We start from the raw sequence: 14,162 nt of genomic DNA on the forward strand, positions 1-14,162 counted from the left end.
TGCAAGCCAAGCTTGAGTGGAATTCCGTCTGAAAAACCATCCAATTTTTCAGATGGAAATTACGTTCATGTGTATGGGGCATAAGTTATATAAATATATATATATATATATATATATATATATATATATATATATATATATATATAATTTATATTTATTTCTTATAAGTTAGTAGGCTAGTTTGGGAACACCACTATTTTTAATCTAGCAACCAATCGCTGTGACATGACCTTGTAACATCACCTCTCCATTTGGTCGTAGACATCTCTGAGGTTTTTCTCGTGCCAGATAAAAGACGTTGCAATAGCATTACAAGTATATGCAACCTATGTACAGTTTTGATTCGATATTGCTATTTATATTGATCATTATACAGTATATACTGCAATACAAGTCATTATTGTTTTAGTAGCAAAAAATTGGGGAACCCCTAGTGGTGGACTTTTTAGGCACATGCAATAAAAGTTCAATTTTATAGAATACAAAAAAAGTTTTTTATTAAAGACATATATTAAAAATACTTATAAAACAAGGAATATACAAGCACATTGGTGGTCGATATACATTCCTTGTTTTATATGTATTTTTAATATATGTCTTTAATAAAAGAACTTTTTTTGTAATTCTATAAAATTGGACATTTATTGCATGTGCCTAAAAAGTCCACCACTAGGGGTCCCCCAATTTCTGGTTTAGATTTTCGGATGTGGCACACAAAACAGTAAAATTATTGCCTCCCACCTATATTATTGTTTCAGTAGTGTACATGAATGGCTTTCTATGCCCTACATCCTTCTCTATATACCTGTACCTATGCACCTGTATTCAATATACTATATATACTATATATATCCACTTGCTGACCAGGCCTTATATATTTAGAAGAGACCCTAGGGAATACAATGGCTGCAATTGCAATTTTTTTTACGTCACATAGTTTTTGTGCAGCGTTTTTTAAAACATTTTTTTAATATATACACCAATTTTTTTGTATAATATAAAAGATGATGTTAAGCGGAGTAAATAGATACCTAACATGTCATGCTTTAAAATTACCCCCACTTGTGGAATGGTGCCAAACTACGGTACTTAACCACTTCAGCCCTGAACCACTTTTTTTATAAGAAAATGTTATCCTCAGTTTAGGCTGATATGTATTCTTCTACATATTTTTGGTAAAAAAAAATTGCACTAAGCATATATTGATTGGTTTGCGCAAAAGTTATAGCGTCTACAAAATAGCGGATAGTTTTATGGCATTTTTATTTTTAATTTATTTTTTATTAGTAATTGTGGCGATCTGTGACTTTTATCGGGACTGCAACATTATGGTGGGCACATTGGACATTTTTGACACAATTTTGGGACCAGTGTCATTTATACAGTGATCAGTGCTATAAAAATGCATGACAGGTCCTCTTTATGGAGAGATCTGGGGTCTTTTGCTTTTCTTGTTTACACGTGGTTGGAACCAGAATTGACGTCTTTCCTTCACTCATCTCTGTGCCCAGCTGCCGCCAGCGCTGGATCGGTTTTTGGGCTTCCTGATCCTCCATGTAAGCCTGAAAACCACAGATAAGCAGTGGGAGGGGGGGAACAGCCCCTTCTGGCGCTTTTAGTTGACTCAGTGTCCGCTGCTCAGGCCACTTTTATGAGAAAGACCGGCGCCTGAGGGCATCTAGCTGCAGCCATAACCCCGGTATTTAGGGTCAATTTTCCCAGTTAGGAGGTCAGCAAGTGGATATTCTATCTTCTCTTTAAATTCTTTTTGAAACCCTTTTGCAAATAAAGAGAATTATAAAATGCCTTATCCCCAATCAGCCTCTTACATTAGAAATCTTTATTTCTTGTTTGCTTGTTATGATTGTTCCTTTGACATCCTTGTTCCTCATGCTATAGATGATGGGGTTCAACATCGGTGTCACAGCTGTATAGAAAATGGACACAGTTTTGTCTATTTCTGCGGAATAAGTAGAGCGGGGTCTCATATACATAAACATGATGGTTCCATAGTAGAGACTCACCACAGTCAGGTGAGAAGCACATGTGGAGAAAGCTTTGTGTCTTCCATCAGAGGAACGGATCTTCAAGATGGTGGAGATGATGTTAATGTATGAAATTAGAGTCAAGCAGAAAGAACACATGACTAAGAGACCTGCTAGAATATACATCAGCATCTCATTAAACCGAGTGTCTCGGCAAGACATTCGAAAAAAAGGTGGCATCTCACAGAAGAAGTGGTTGACGTGGTGGGACTTGCAGTAGGGGAGTTGGAAGGTGAGGACAACATGTACTGTAGCGTTTAGGAGGCAAATGCCCCATGATCCTGCTGCTAAACTGACACACACCGTCTTGTTCATGATGGTGCTGTAGTGCAAAGGTCTGCAGATGGCAACAAACCTGTCATACGCCATGACGGCTAGTATAACACACTCTGTTGCGCCTAAAGTTATAGCAAAGAACATCTGTAATGCGCACCCCAACAAAGAGATGCTTTTATCTATGGACAGAGTATTTATGAGAAGTTTGGGAACGATGGTGGTCGAGAAAAAGATGTCGACAATGGAGAGGTTACCCAGGAAAAAGTACATGGGGGTCTGTAGCTTTGGGTTGATCCTCACCACAATGATCAATAAAAGATTTGCTGACAAAGTGATTATGTACATCAGAAGGAACACAAGGAAAAATATCACTTGCAGGTGCGGGACAGTAGATAGTCCGATGAGGATGAACCTGTCTGAAGACGTTTGGTTGACTACTTTTATAACATTCAGGTTACGTCTGGTAGGAGACATTTGTTACAAGACAATAAAATATACAAAAGTTGCAAATAAATTTGTATGAAGACTTCACTTTCTTGAAATAACATATAGTGGATGGATAGCCAAAACATTTTTAGTTTTGGTTAGAGAAGAGAAGGGTTGCCTATGGCCACACCACCCTGAATGCACCCAATATCGTCTGACTTTGGAAGGTAAGCAGGGTCGTGCCTGGTTAGTACTTAGGTGGGAGGGAAGATTAGACCACCACCAGTTATTTGTTTCTGCCATTTGTGTACAATTGGGGACATTTTCCTTCACTTCCTGTCCCAGAGAAGCAAAGGAAAATTGGAGGAAATCTCCCAAAGTGAAGGGAATTCCCCTCTTAGCCCTTGTACACACGGTCGAAGATTCCAATGGAATGTGTCCTATCGAACCGTTTTGTCAGATATTCCGACTGTGTGTGGTCTGCATCGGACTGTTTCCGTCGGAATATCCGACGGACCAACTTTTCCAACTTGCCGGTAAAATTTTCCGACAAAATGCTCCGATCATGTGTAGCCTACTCCGACGGACAAAGTACCACGCGTGCTCAGATCAAATTCCTAGACCAAAGCTATTGGCTACTAGCCTGAGCGTAGTCCTGTCGTAACGAAATAACGTCATCACGTTATGTACAATTGGATTTTCCGACAACTTTGTCCGACCGTGTGTATGCAACATCACTTCCGGACCTCTTCCGGAATTAATCCGTCTGAATTTCTCGGATTTGGTTGTCGGAATGTCCGACCGTGTGTACAAGGGCTTAGACATGTGTCTCCACAACAGATTACCTCATTGGAAGATTTCCTCTTATCTTTTGTTCTGAGGACACTTGTAAAATGTTTGATTTCCCTTGACTTTCAGTCTGGGTGGCAATAGTCATCATGAAAAACTGAGTGGTGAACCTTCTCATTCCGGGAACACGGGCAGAAATAATATACTTTTGTTGTTACATAAGCCAATATATTGCTTCCATGCAACCATGCCAACATTTGAGCTCCGTCATTTCCCTGTCTGTGTAATAAGTTTGCTTATTTCCTTTAAAATCTTCACATTTAGAGGTAAAATCTTACACATCTCTTGCGCTGTTCTTGGTTCTGGAGGCGTGAAAATTGTATCTAGGATATTATACTGGCTAAAGATACCTGGGAGGCCAAAGTGAAAGTTTTCTTGGGGATTTTTTTTTTTACTTATCCTGCTTAGTTTTTTTTTTGTATTCTATGCATGAAGTAAAAAAAAAACTTCTCTGTGCAGCAGTTCCCCCCCAGCAACCCCTAATACTTACCTGAGCCCCCTTTCGATCCAGTGATGTCCACAAGAACCTTGGCTCCCCATGGTCTCGCACTCCTGATTGGCTTTTGCTAGCAGCGTGAGCCAATGTCTCACGCTGCTGTTAAACACTGCCAGTAAACCAATCAGGAGGTGGAGGGGGCAGAGCTAAGTCACAGCTCCATGTGTGAATGGACACACAGAGCAGCGGTTCCAGAGCCCGCCTGCTTGGGTGCCCCCATAACAAGCTGCTTGTTGTGAGGGCACCCGGCAGGAGGGAGGGGCCATGAGTGCCAGCGTGGGACCCGAGACGAGGAGGATCTGGGCTGCTCTGTGCAAAACCACTGCACAGAGTAAGTAAGTATAACATGTTTGTTGTTTTAGAAAAGAAAAAAAATACTTTAATATTGAATTTAAGGCACAATATATTGCATAGTGTTTCTGTAGTGTCATTCCTTCCATTCTATGTTGTACAATGCCTGGTTGATCCTACCTGTTCCTGTATCCCTCTAGGTGTGCTGACCACGGAAATCATGGCTGCTGATCAATGATATCGTGGTCAGTTTACATGCCTCTGTCATCCTGCTCTCTCCTCAGCATCTCTCCCTCTCCCCCTGTCAGTTCCGTAGTCTGTGTGTGACAGCAATATAAGTGATAAAAAAAAATGAAAGCAACAGTGTAAAAAATAAACAATTGAAATAAAAAAAAAGAATAATTCAAGATTAATTAAAGAAAAAAATATTTAAAGTACCCCGTCCTTCCTCCTGTGCTAATGCACAAAGGCGAACGCATGTGTCGGTCCCGCACGCATGCAAATAGCGATCATCCCATGCATGTGAAGTATCACTGCAAACGTCAGATCATGGGCAGTAGTTCTCGCGTGCTCCCAGCACAGAGACTTGGGTCTCACTGAGAGGTCCAAATTCGTCCAGTTCCTGGTTACCTAATCACTGTGATAGCTCTGATTGGCTATCAAATTGATCAGTCACTGTAAAGCCCTTCCCTGTGTTTTACGTCTCTCTGAATGGACGAGAAAGATCCATTGTATTACTCCCTGTCGTTGCAAAGAAAGAAAAAAAAATATGTGTAGAAAAATAATAATAATGCCCCGTACACACGGTTAGAAATTCCAACGGAAGACGTCCGAACAGATTATGTTGTCGGAAAACCCGATGTGTGTGGGCTCTATTGGACTTTTTCCATTGGAAATTCCGACAGAAAAAGTTTTAGAGCTGGATCAAAAATTTTCCGACAACAAAATCCGATTGGACTTTTTCCGATCGTGTGTAGAGAATTCCGACGTACAAAGTGTCATGCATGCTCAGAAAAAATGTGGAAACAAAAGCTATTGGCTACTGGCCTCTACGTAGTCCCGTAGTCCCGTTTTACATGTAGTACATCACCTCATTCCGAATGATTGGATTTCCCAACAACTTTGTGCGACCGTGTGTATGCAAGACAAGTTTCGGCCAAAATCCGTCAGAAAAAATTTGACGGATTTTGTCGTCAGAATGTCCGACTGTGTGTACAGGGCATAATAGTAATTAAAAAAAAAACCTAGATCAATGTTTGATCTAGGTCGGTGCCAGGGTTAATGTTTTGGTGAAGGTCAGGGTCAGTATTTTTTGGACTGGATTTTTTTTTTAATTAGTATCAGTGTTGGTTAGTTTTAAGGCCCATACACACGACACGAAAATCAGAAGTAGAATTTCATCCAATGAGCACTCTGACGATTTTCGGATTGTTAGTACGGTGCTTTTCGACAGCTGATTCTGTTTTTTTGTTCAACAAAAGCTGGATGTGCAGACTATTAAAATTTTGTTGTATGTGAACTCAATGTCCGTTTTTTGTTTCATTAGTATGGTTTTCGTCCGAAAAAAAAACGTTAGAGCAAAACTATGCATGCTCAGAGAGAAAAGAATACAAACTAAACTAATCAACACATTACATCACTTCTGAAGTTGTATTCTGTCATCTGAGAATTTTGGTATGGTGAGTAACCTCTTCTCTTTCGACGTGAGACTAAAATGCAACAAAAAACGGATTGTCCAAAAATCTTATCGCGTGTACGAGGCTTTAGTGTCGGTGTGTTTTAGGTAGGATTAAAAAAAAAAACGCTAAATGCGCACTATTATTTCTGGGCTGTACTACGGGTACAAGCAACAACTAACATAAAGATATGTGGTGGCACTGCGATTGTTGGAAGCAGGGAAATTTATTTTGGGCTGTTCTTTGGTGGTAGGTTATGGTAGTAGCAAGAAATATACAGATTTTTTTTTTTTTTTTACCATTTTGAGCCAATTTTCCTTTGATAACAAAAAAAATCAGGAGATATCCATTACCATTTACCACCAAATGAATGCCCAATTTGTCCTAAAAAAAAACCCCGGTATAATCCCCCTGGATGCACAAAGCAGTTGTATATGTACGGTTTTACTAACACATGTCAAAATTGCAAAATTGGGCTTAGGAATTTAGATTTCTTTTACCCTTAGGAAAGTGGCCGCAACCTTATTCCAAATTTTTATGCACATTGTTTTTTATTTACTTTATTTACCTTATTTAATCAATCCGTCACTGGCACTTTAATAATTTATTTATATTTATTTATCAATATTCACTGTATTTATTTATTTATTTATTTATTATATATTTATATTTATGTAATAATCATTTATTTACTTATAGGTATTTATTCATGATTGTTTATGAATTTATTTATTATTTATTGAGCTTTATGAATTTGTTAATTCTTTAAGTTTCACATAATTAATTGGGAAATTATTTAATTAATTTTCAGTTTTCACATATTATCTAGTTGGTCTGTAAGTAGTGACAACATTAGTGGGTCACACTAAGTGGGGTGGGAGTGTTTAGACAGTGTTTAGTGCAGCCACATATATTTTTATAACCTTATTCCAAATCTCTGGACCTTTCATATAGAGTCTAGACATCCACTTCTTTTAAAGCCCCGTACACACAATCGGATTTTCGGCAGGGAATTGTGTGATGACAGACTGTTGGCCTAAAATCCGACCGTTAGTACGCTCCTTCAGACAATTGTTGTCCAACTTTTGGCCAACAAATGTTGGATGGCAGGCTAGTAACTTTTCGTCAGACAACGGTCTGTTCTCAGATTTTTGTGTCGTGTGTACACAAGTTCATCACACAAAAGTCCAAAGTACAAATATGCATGCTCACCAAACACGACATTAGCAAAAGGTGCCCAAAGTGTGGCGCTCAAGAGGTGAAATTCCATGTAGTACGTTACTGCGTTCATGTTTGATGGCCGACAATTGTGTGCCGTTAGTATGCAAGACAAGTTCCCGGCACATGTCCTTCGGAAAAAAGTCTGACTCTCTGTTGGCCAGCAATCCGATCGTGTGTACAAGGCTTTAAAATGATTGTCAGAACTCTTTATTTATATAACATATCAGTGCACTTGAACAGGTTCTCTATAATAGCCCCAGCAGCTGGATTTATTCTGCTCACCCTAGCAGGAAAATCTATAAAATTCAACAACCAGCGTTCTGTAGGTGATAATAATTCATGGAATGGCGTTTTCTCAATATGTTCCTTCTACAACTATGGGTCAAATAAAGTGCAGTTGCCAAAAATGTGAGTGTGTTCTGTCTTTCTTTCTCCTTTTTTTCACAGATCTGCAGACTGATCTTTTTCCTTTTTTGTTAATACTCTCAAAAAATTTGAAAAATAGAGAAAAACATAGTGTAGTAACCCAAAATATAATTACAGAAGATATTAACCACTTGGCAACTGCCTACTATAGATATACCCCAGACGATCGGCCCAGTGCACCGGATCATGTACGGGGAAAATAATTATTTGATGCCCTGCATAAGTTTGCCCACTTACACAGAAATCAAGGGTCTATAATTGTCATCATAGGTGTATTTTAAATGATAGAGACAGAATTTCAACCCAAAAACCAGAAAAAACACATGGTACAAATGTTATAAATTGAGTTGCTGTTCGGGGAGTAATATAAGTATTTGATCCCCTACCAACTAACAATAATTCTGGCTCCCACAGGCTGGCTACAGTAGGTGCTCATGTGGTACACAGATTAGTCCTGTCAATTTAAGAAGGTGCTCCAAACGCCAACTTGTTATGTGCTTAAAAGACACCTGTCCACAGAATCTCTTTCTTCAATTCAAACCTCACCATCCTGGGCAAGACCAAAGAACTGTCAAAGGACATCAGGGACAAGATGGTAGACCTCCACAAGGCTGGAATGGGCTACAAGGCCATCAGCAAGAAGCTTGGTGAGAAGACGACAACTGTTTGAGCAATTATTTGTAAATGGAAGAAATGCAAAATAACCATCAATCGCCCTTGGTCTGGAGATTCATGCAAGATTTCGCCACATGGGGTAAGGATGATTGTGAGAGTGGTGAAGGATTAGCCCAGAACTTAACGGGAGGGGCCTGTGAATGATCTCAAGGCAGTTGGGACCACAGTCACCACACAAACTATTGAAAACACAATGGTTGAAATCCTGGGCCCGCAAGGTCCCCCTCTTCAAGAAAGCACATATACAGGCCCGTCTGACGTTTACAAATGAACATTTAAATGATTGATGAGAAGGACTAGGAGAAAGTGCTGTGATCAAATGAGACCAAAATTGAGCTCTTTGCCATTAACTCAACTCGCCGTGTTTGGAGGAAGAAAAATGCTGACTATGACCCTAAGAACACCATCCCTACAGTCAAGCATGAAGGTGGAAACATTATGCTTTGGGGCTGTTTCTCTGCTAAAAGCATTGAGGGGCCAATGAACGGGGGGAGGGGGCACATATTGTAAATCTTGGATGGACACCTTCTTTCCTCAGCCAGGACACTGAAAGATGGGTCACGGATGGGCCTTCCAGCATGTCAATCACCCAAAACTTACCGCCAAGGCAACAAAGGAGCAGCACATTAAGGCCATATAGTGGCCTAGCCAGTCTCCAGACCTTAACCCCATAGAAAATGTATGCAGGAAGCTGAACCTTCGAGTTGCCATGTGACAGCCAAGAAACCTTAAGGATTTAGAGTAGATCTGTAAAGAAGAGTGGAAAAAAATCCCACCTGAGATGTGTGCAAACCTGGTAACAAGAAACGTCTTACCTCTGTGCTTGCCAACAAGGGTTTCTCCACCAAGAACTAAGTTATTTTTTGTTTTGGGATCAAATACTTATTTTACTCACTGAACTGCAACTCAATTTATCACATTTGTATCTATGTGTTTTTTTTTTCTGGATTTTTGGTTGTTATTCTGTCTCTATCATTTAAAATACACCTATGATAAAAATTATAGACCCTTCATTTCTTTGTAAGTGGGCAAACTTACAAAATCTGCACGGGGTGGAATAAATATTTTCCCCACTGTACTACACTATATTTTTATTTTTACTAGCTGTACCAGTGGATGTTAGGTAAAGGGGACCAGTAATGAAAAGAAGAGCTGGCAGTATGATCATACAAAGCATGACAGAAGGTCCTGAGGGTAAGGGTAGATGTAAGAGAATTATAAGGTGTATAAGGCACTATTTTACACAACTGAAATGTGACCATATATAACATCTTCAAAAAGTATACAGTATTTTGGATTGAATATACTATACAACATTTTTTTTTTCGTTTTTTTTTTTTTAATGGCAGATGAAAAAGGAGAAAGATCAGTCTGCAGATTTGAATTTCACCTGTGAAAAAAGGAGAAAGAAAGACAGGACACGCTCATATTTTTGGTAAATGCGCTTTATTTTGACCCAGAAAGGACATATTGATAAAACGTTATTGATTGCAAGTACTGACATCTGTCTGGACCTTCAAGTGAATATGGGAAGAGGAAAGTGCCGAGCAGTCCCCACCTGTGTGGTAAGAGTCTGCGACCACATCCAAACATCCCAACAAGGACCTAACTTTTCTGAATCGGAATCCATATGTTGGCCAGACTGTTGCAAATGTGACCTGATTTCACCGTGCACAATGCAAATGTGCTTTATACATGTTATAAATCTTTTGGAAATAGTAAAAAAAAAAAAAAAAAAAAAAATTAATAAGACCAGATAAAGCAAAATTCTTATATTAATATATGATCTTTATATTTAAAATATATAATTTTGTGCCTTACCTAACTAAGCAGTAGCAGATAAAAATCACATATTTGACTTTGATTATTTTCATTATTTTCAAATATTTTCCTTAATCGTCACAACATCTTTCAACATTCAAATTATCATTCTGGTGGGAAAAGACGCAGTGATTTTTTGTTTTAGAGGCAGAGACACTAGAAGTATTGAAGGTGCTTTTTTATATATGCTTTAACACACATATTTTGGTCCCTCAGCTGGGCATGAAGACCGATAATTGTTTTATTTAATTTTAATTTCTCCCAAATGGACAGCTTGTGATCATTTGTGAATCTCTATCTGTTTATGATTCTTAATAAATGTTTCAAATAAATTATCAGAATAATTTTCACAGAAAAAGAAACCCCTAAAAAAAAGTTGATACTAAATAGGATTTTTAAGGTACCACACCATTTACTTAAATTAAAAAAATCTAATTTTATTTGTACAAACAAAAAAAAAAAAGTATTAAAATCCCAAAGAGTTTTTTTTTTTTCTATATTGCACAAAAAGCGTCTAAGCCCTTGTACACACGGTCGGACATTCTGGCGGAAAATGTCCGATCGGACCGTGTTGTCGGATAATCCGACCGTGTGTGGGCTCCATCGGACTGTTTCCGTCGGAATATCCGACCGACAAAGTTTTAGAGCTGGGCTATAAAATTTTCCAACAACATGATCCGATCAGACTTTGTCCGATCGTTTTTAGAGAATTCCGATCGGACAAAGTGCCACGCATCCTAAGATCAAATTCCTAGACCAAAGCTATTGGCTACTAGCCGTAACGTAGTCCCGTCGTAACAAAATAACTCATCATGTTCTGAACGATTGGATTTTCCAACAACTTTGTCCGACCGTGTGTATGCAACACCAGTTTCGGACAAAATCTAACGGATTTGGTTGTCGGAAAGTGTACAAGGGCTATTACATTTGGCATATGTTAGTTATTGAACATAAACAGCTTATGGATAACATTATAGCCCCCAACATTCATGAGAAATACTTCACATAAACAACTCCATCTTCTTCTTCTTCTTGAAGATGTTTATGTGAATTATTCCCCGTGAATTTTGGTATGAGAGGATGTGGTCCCAGTAAAACCTTTTGAATATAGGAGAATGACTTAGCGATGTCTTCCTCCCATCATTATTTTTTTCTGGACATAGAAAACTTAGTTTAAGTAAGTTGCCAATTTGATTTTATCATATAATAAATGTTTTAATGTTGCACTTACTGTTGATGGTGTCCTCCGCTGTGTGTGTTTTTATATCTTGATTCAGAGATTTCTCCTGTCTTCCATGGTGCTCCATCTTGTGAAAGGAAGCTTATTGAAGTCAACTCTCCGATATACGTAATATAGACTGGTTTATCGGGCTTATGGCCATAAAGACATTTCTCATTGAGACATAAGAGAAATGTGAGCTAAAGATAGTTCACTATTTATTGAGGACTTTGAAATATTATTTATACCCAGGTAGTACAGGAAGTAGTTACACCCATAAAGATTGTGACAGCGACTAGGTTGTAAATCTTCCAAAGGTGAGAAAGAACAGCCTGGAGACGGACCACGGGGTAGGCGGAGGGCTGGCATGAGTAGAGTGAACTGGGAAGGTAGGAGATTGGGTAGGAAAGTTTTAGGGGGCGGGGTTACTGCGAGGAGGAGAAAGCGCACCCGCCCCAGCGTCAGTCGGCGCAAGGAAAGATTCCCACCCTCCCTCCCTTATCTAAGACGACAATACAGGACGGTTTATGGGGCGGTGATGGTGACAGAGGTGCTGTAGTTTGCTAGGTGCTAACTTCTTTTGATTTCGCAGGGGTGCTGGATGTCGTAGCAGTTGGCGGGTGTTGGTTGGTGCAGGTAAAGGAAGATAACCCCTCCCCACTGAGAAGTTGATGCGGCACCCATTGGAGATATGGGCTCGTTGCTGAGATGCCATATAACGATGGTTTATATGGAAGATGGTGAATGGGGCACTGCGGTCAAGAGTTGGTTGTCTCTGAGCTAGCACGTCAGCTTGAGGCCTAGTTACAGTTAATACGACCGCAGTGCATGTTGCTCGTTATGTCAATGGGGTGGGGAGGGGGAATGCCCTGCAGAAGACCAACGAGTTCAGTCTGATCAGTTAAATGATAATTCTATTGATGTTTGGTTTGATATGTTAATTATTTGTTTTGATTAATAAAGGGGCTGCTACGGCCACTAATTACTCCAAAAAGGTGTGGTCTCATTTAATGGTAATGTGGTAAGGTACGGAGTTGGATGGTCGGTGTAGCAGTAGTGGAAACATCAGTTATACTATAGTCATGGTTGTCATTTATCTTAAAAATGATACTGGGCCAGCTGGCATGGAGAATCCAAACGCCGATCTTGATCTCTATGTGTCTCACCAAAAATGGCTTCTTCAGGAGTCCTACTTTCATTGAAAAACATACTTATATAAGTTGGTTAAAATTCCTACCTCTAAATACCATATCAAGTACTCATACATATGGTTCAAAAACTTAGAGACGCTCACTCAGTCAAACATAGGAATACAGAAATACAGCAACAGCTGCACACATGAGGCCAGTGAAGCTGCTTAAGTGGACGGGCCCTTAGGACTCATGCCTGTGGTCACTCAAGCATACTCCTTATTATATGAATTTTATTTGCCATCTTAAGAACTAATTGATGACCAAATATCTAATCATGTAATTTTGGAGTGACCCCATATATACAAGTTGTGTACTGCCCTTGGGGGTTCTCCCGACAGCTGTGTTAGCCCTGATACACCATTCCCATTTTTCTGGGGTAGCCTAGATTCCTATGTTTGGACTGAGAGTCTCTGAGTTTTTGAACCATATACAGGTGCATCTCATAAAATTTGAATATCATCAAAAAGTTAATTTTTGTTCAGTAATTCAATTCAAATTTTATATGCTGTAGATGCGTTGCATACAGAGTGATATATTTCAAGCATTTCTTTATTTTGATGATTATGGCTTACATCTAGTGAAAACCCAAAATTTAGTATCTCAGAAAATTTGAATATTACATAAGACCGAAAAAGGATTTTTTATACAAAAATGTTGGCTTACTGAAAAGTATGTCTATGTACAATATAGTATGCACTTAATACTTGGGCAGGGCTTCTTTTGCATGAAGTACTGCTTCAATGCAACATGGCATGGAGGCCACCAGCCTGTGACACTGCTGAGGTGTTATGGAAGTCCAGGTTGCTTTGATAGCAGCCTTCAGTTCATTACTGGGTCTGGTGTCTCTTATCTTCCTCTTGACAATACCCCACAGATTCTCTATGGGGCTTAGGTCAGGTGAGTTTGCTGGCCATTCAAGCCTAGTGATACCATGATAATTAAACCAGGTATTGGTACTTTTGGCAGTCCACAGTCCGTGATGATTTGGGGAACCATGTCATCTGCTGATGTTGGTCAACTATGCTTTATCAAGTCCAAAGTCAGTGTAGCCCTTTACCAGGAAATTCTAGAGCACTCCAGGCTTCCCTCTGCTGACCAGCTTTATGGAGATGCTGATTTTATTTTCCAGCAGGACTTGGCACCTGATCACACCAAAAATACGTGCTTGATTGGCCAGCAAACATGCCTGACCAAAACCCTATAGAGAATCTGTGGGATATTGTCAAGAGGAGGATGAGGAACACCAGACCCAACAATGCAGACAAGCTGAAGGGCCGCTATCAAAACAACCTGGAATTCCATAAAACCTCAGCAGTGCCAAAGGCTGGTCGCCTTTATGCCGTGCTGCATTGATGCAGAAATTCAACCAAGTATTGCGTGCATACTATACTGTATATGGACATACTTTTCTGTAAGTTAACATTTCAGTATTAAAATCATTTTCTTACTGGTCTTATGTAAAATTCTAGTTTTCTGAGATACAGAATTTTGGGTTTTCACTAGCTGTAAGTCATAATCATCAAAATTAAAAGATACAAAATGCTTGAA

The 14,162-nt window shown here is 39.3% G+C and overlaps 1 protein-coding gene across 1 annotated transcript; it reads right to left on the reverse strand.

Moving 5' to 3' along the window:
* Window positions 1–1,654: 1,654 nt before the first annotated feature.
* LOC143942868 (olfactory receptor 5AR1-like) lies at window positions 1,655–10,395 on the reverse strand. Its single transcript, XM_077464273.1, has 2 exons — window positions 10,203–10,395; window positions 1,655–2,781 (listed from the first exon to the last, which is right to left on the reverse strand). Exons 1-2 carry the CDS (start codon window positions 10,253–10,255, stop codon window positions 1,818–1,820), a joined length of 1,017 nt encoding a protein of 338 aa, XP_077320399.1. The 5' UTR covers window positions 10,256–10,395; the 3' UTR covers window positions 1,655–1,817.
* Between the last annotated feature and the right edge of the window lie 3,767 nt (window positions 10,396–14,162).

Source organism: Lithobates pipiens, unplaced genomic scaffold (genome assembly GCF_037356315.1).
Source record: "Lithobates pipiens isolate NorthernLeopardFrog02 unplaced genomic scaffold, aLitPip1_a1.2 Scaffold_30, whole genome shotgun sequence".
Lineage (NCBI taxonomy): Eukaryota > Metazoa > Chordata > Amphibia > Anura > Ranidae > Lithobates > Lithobates pipiens.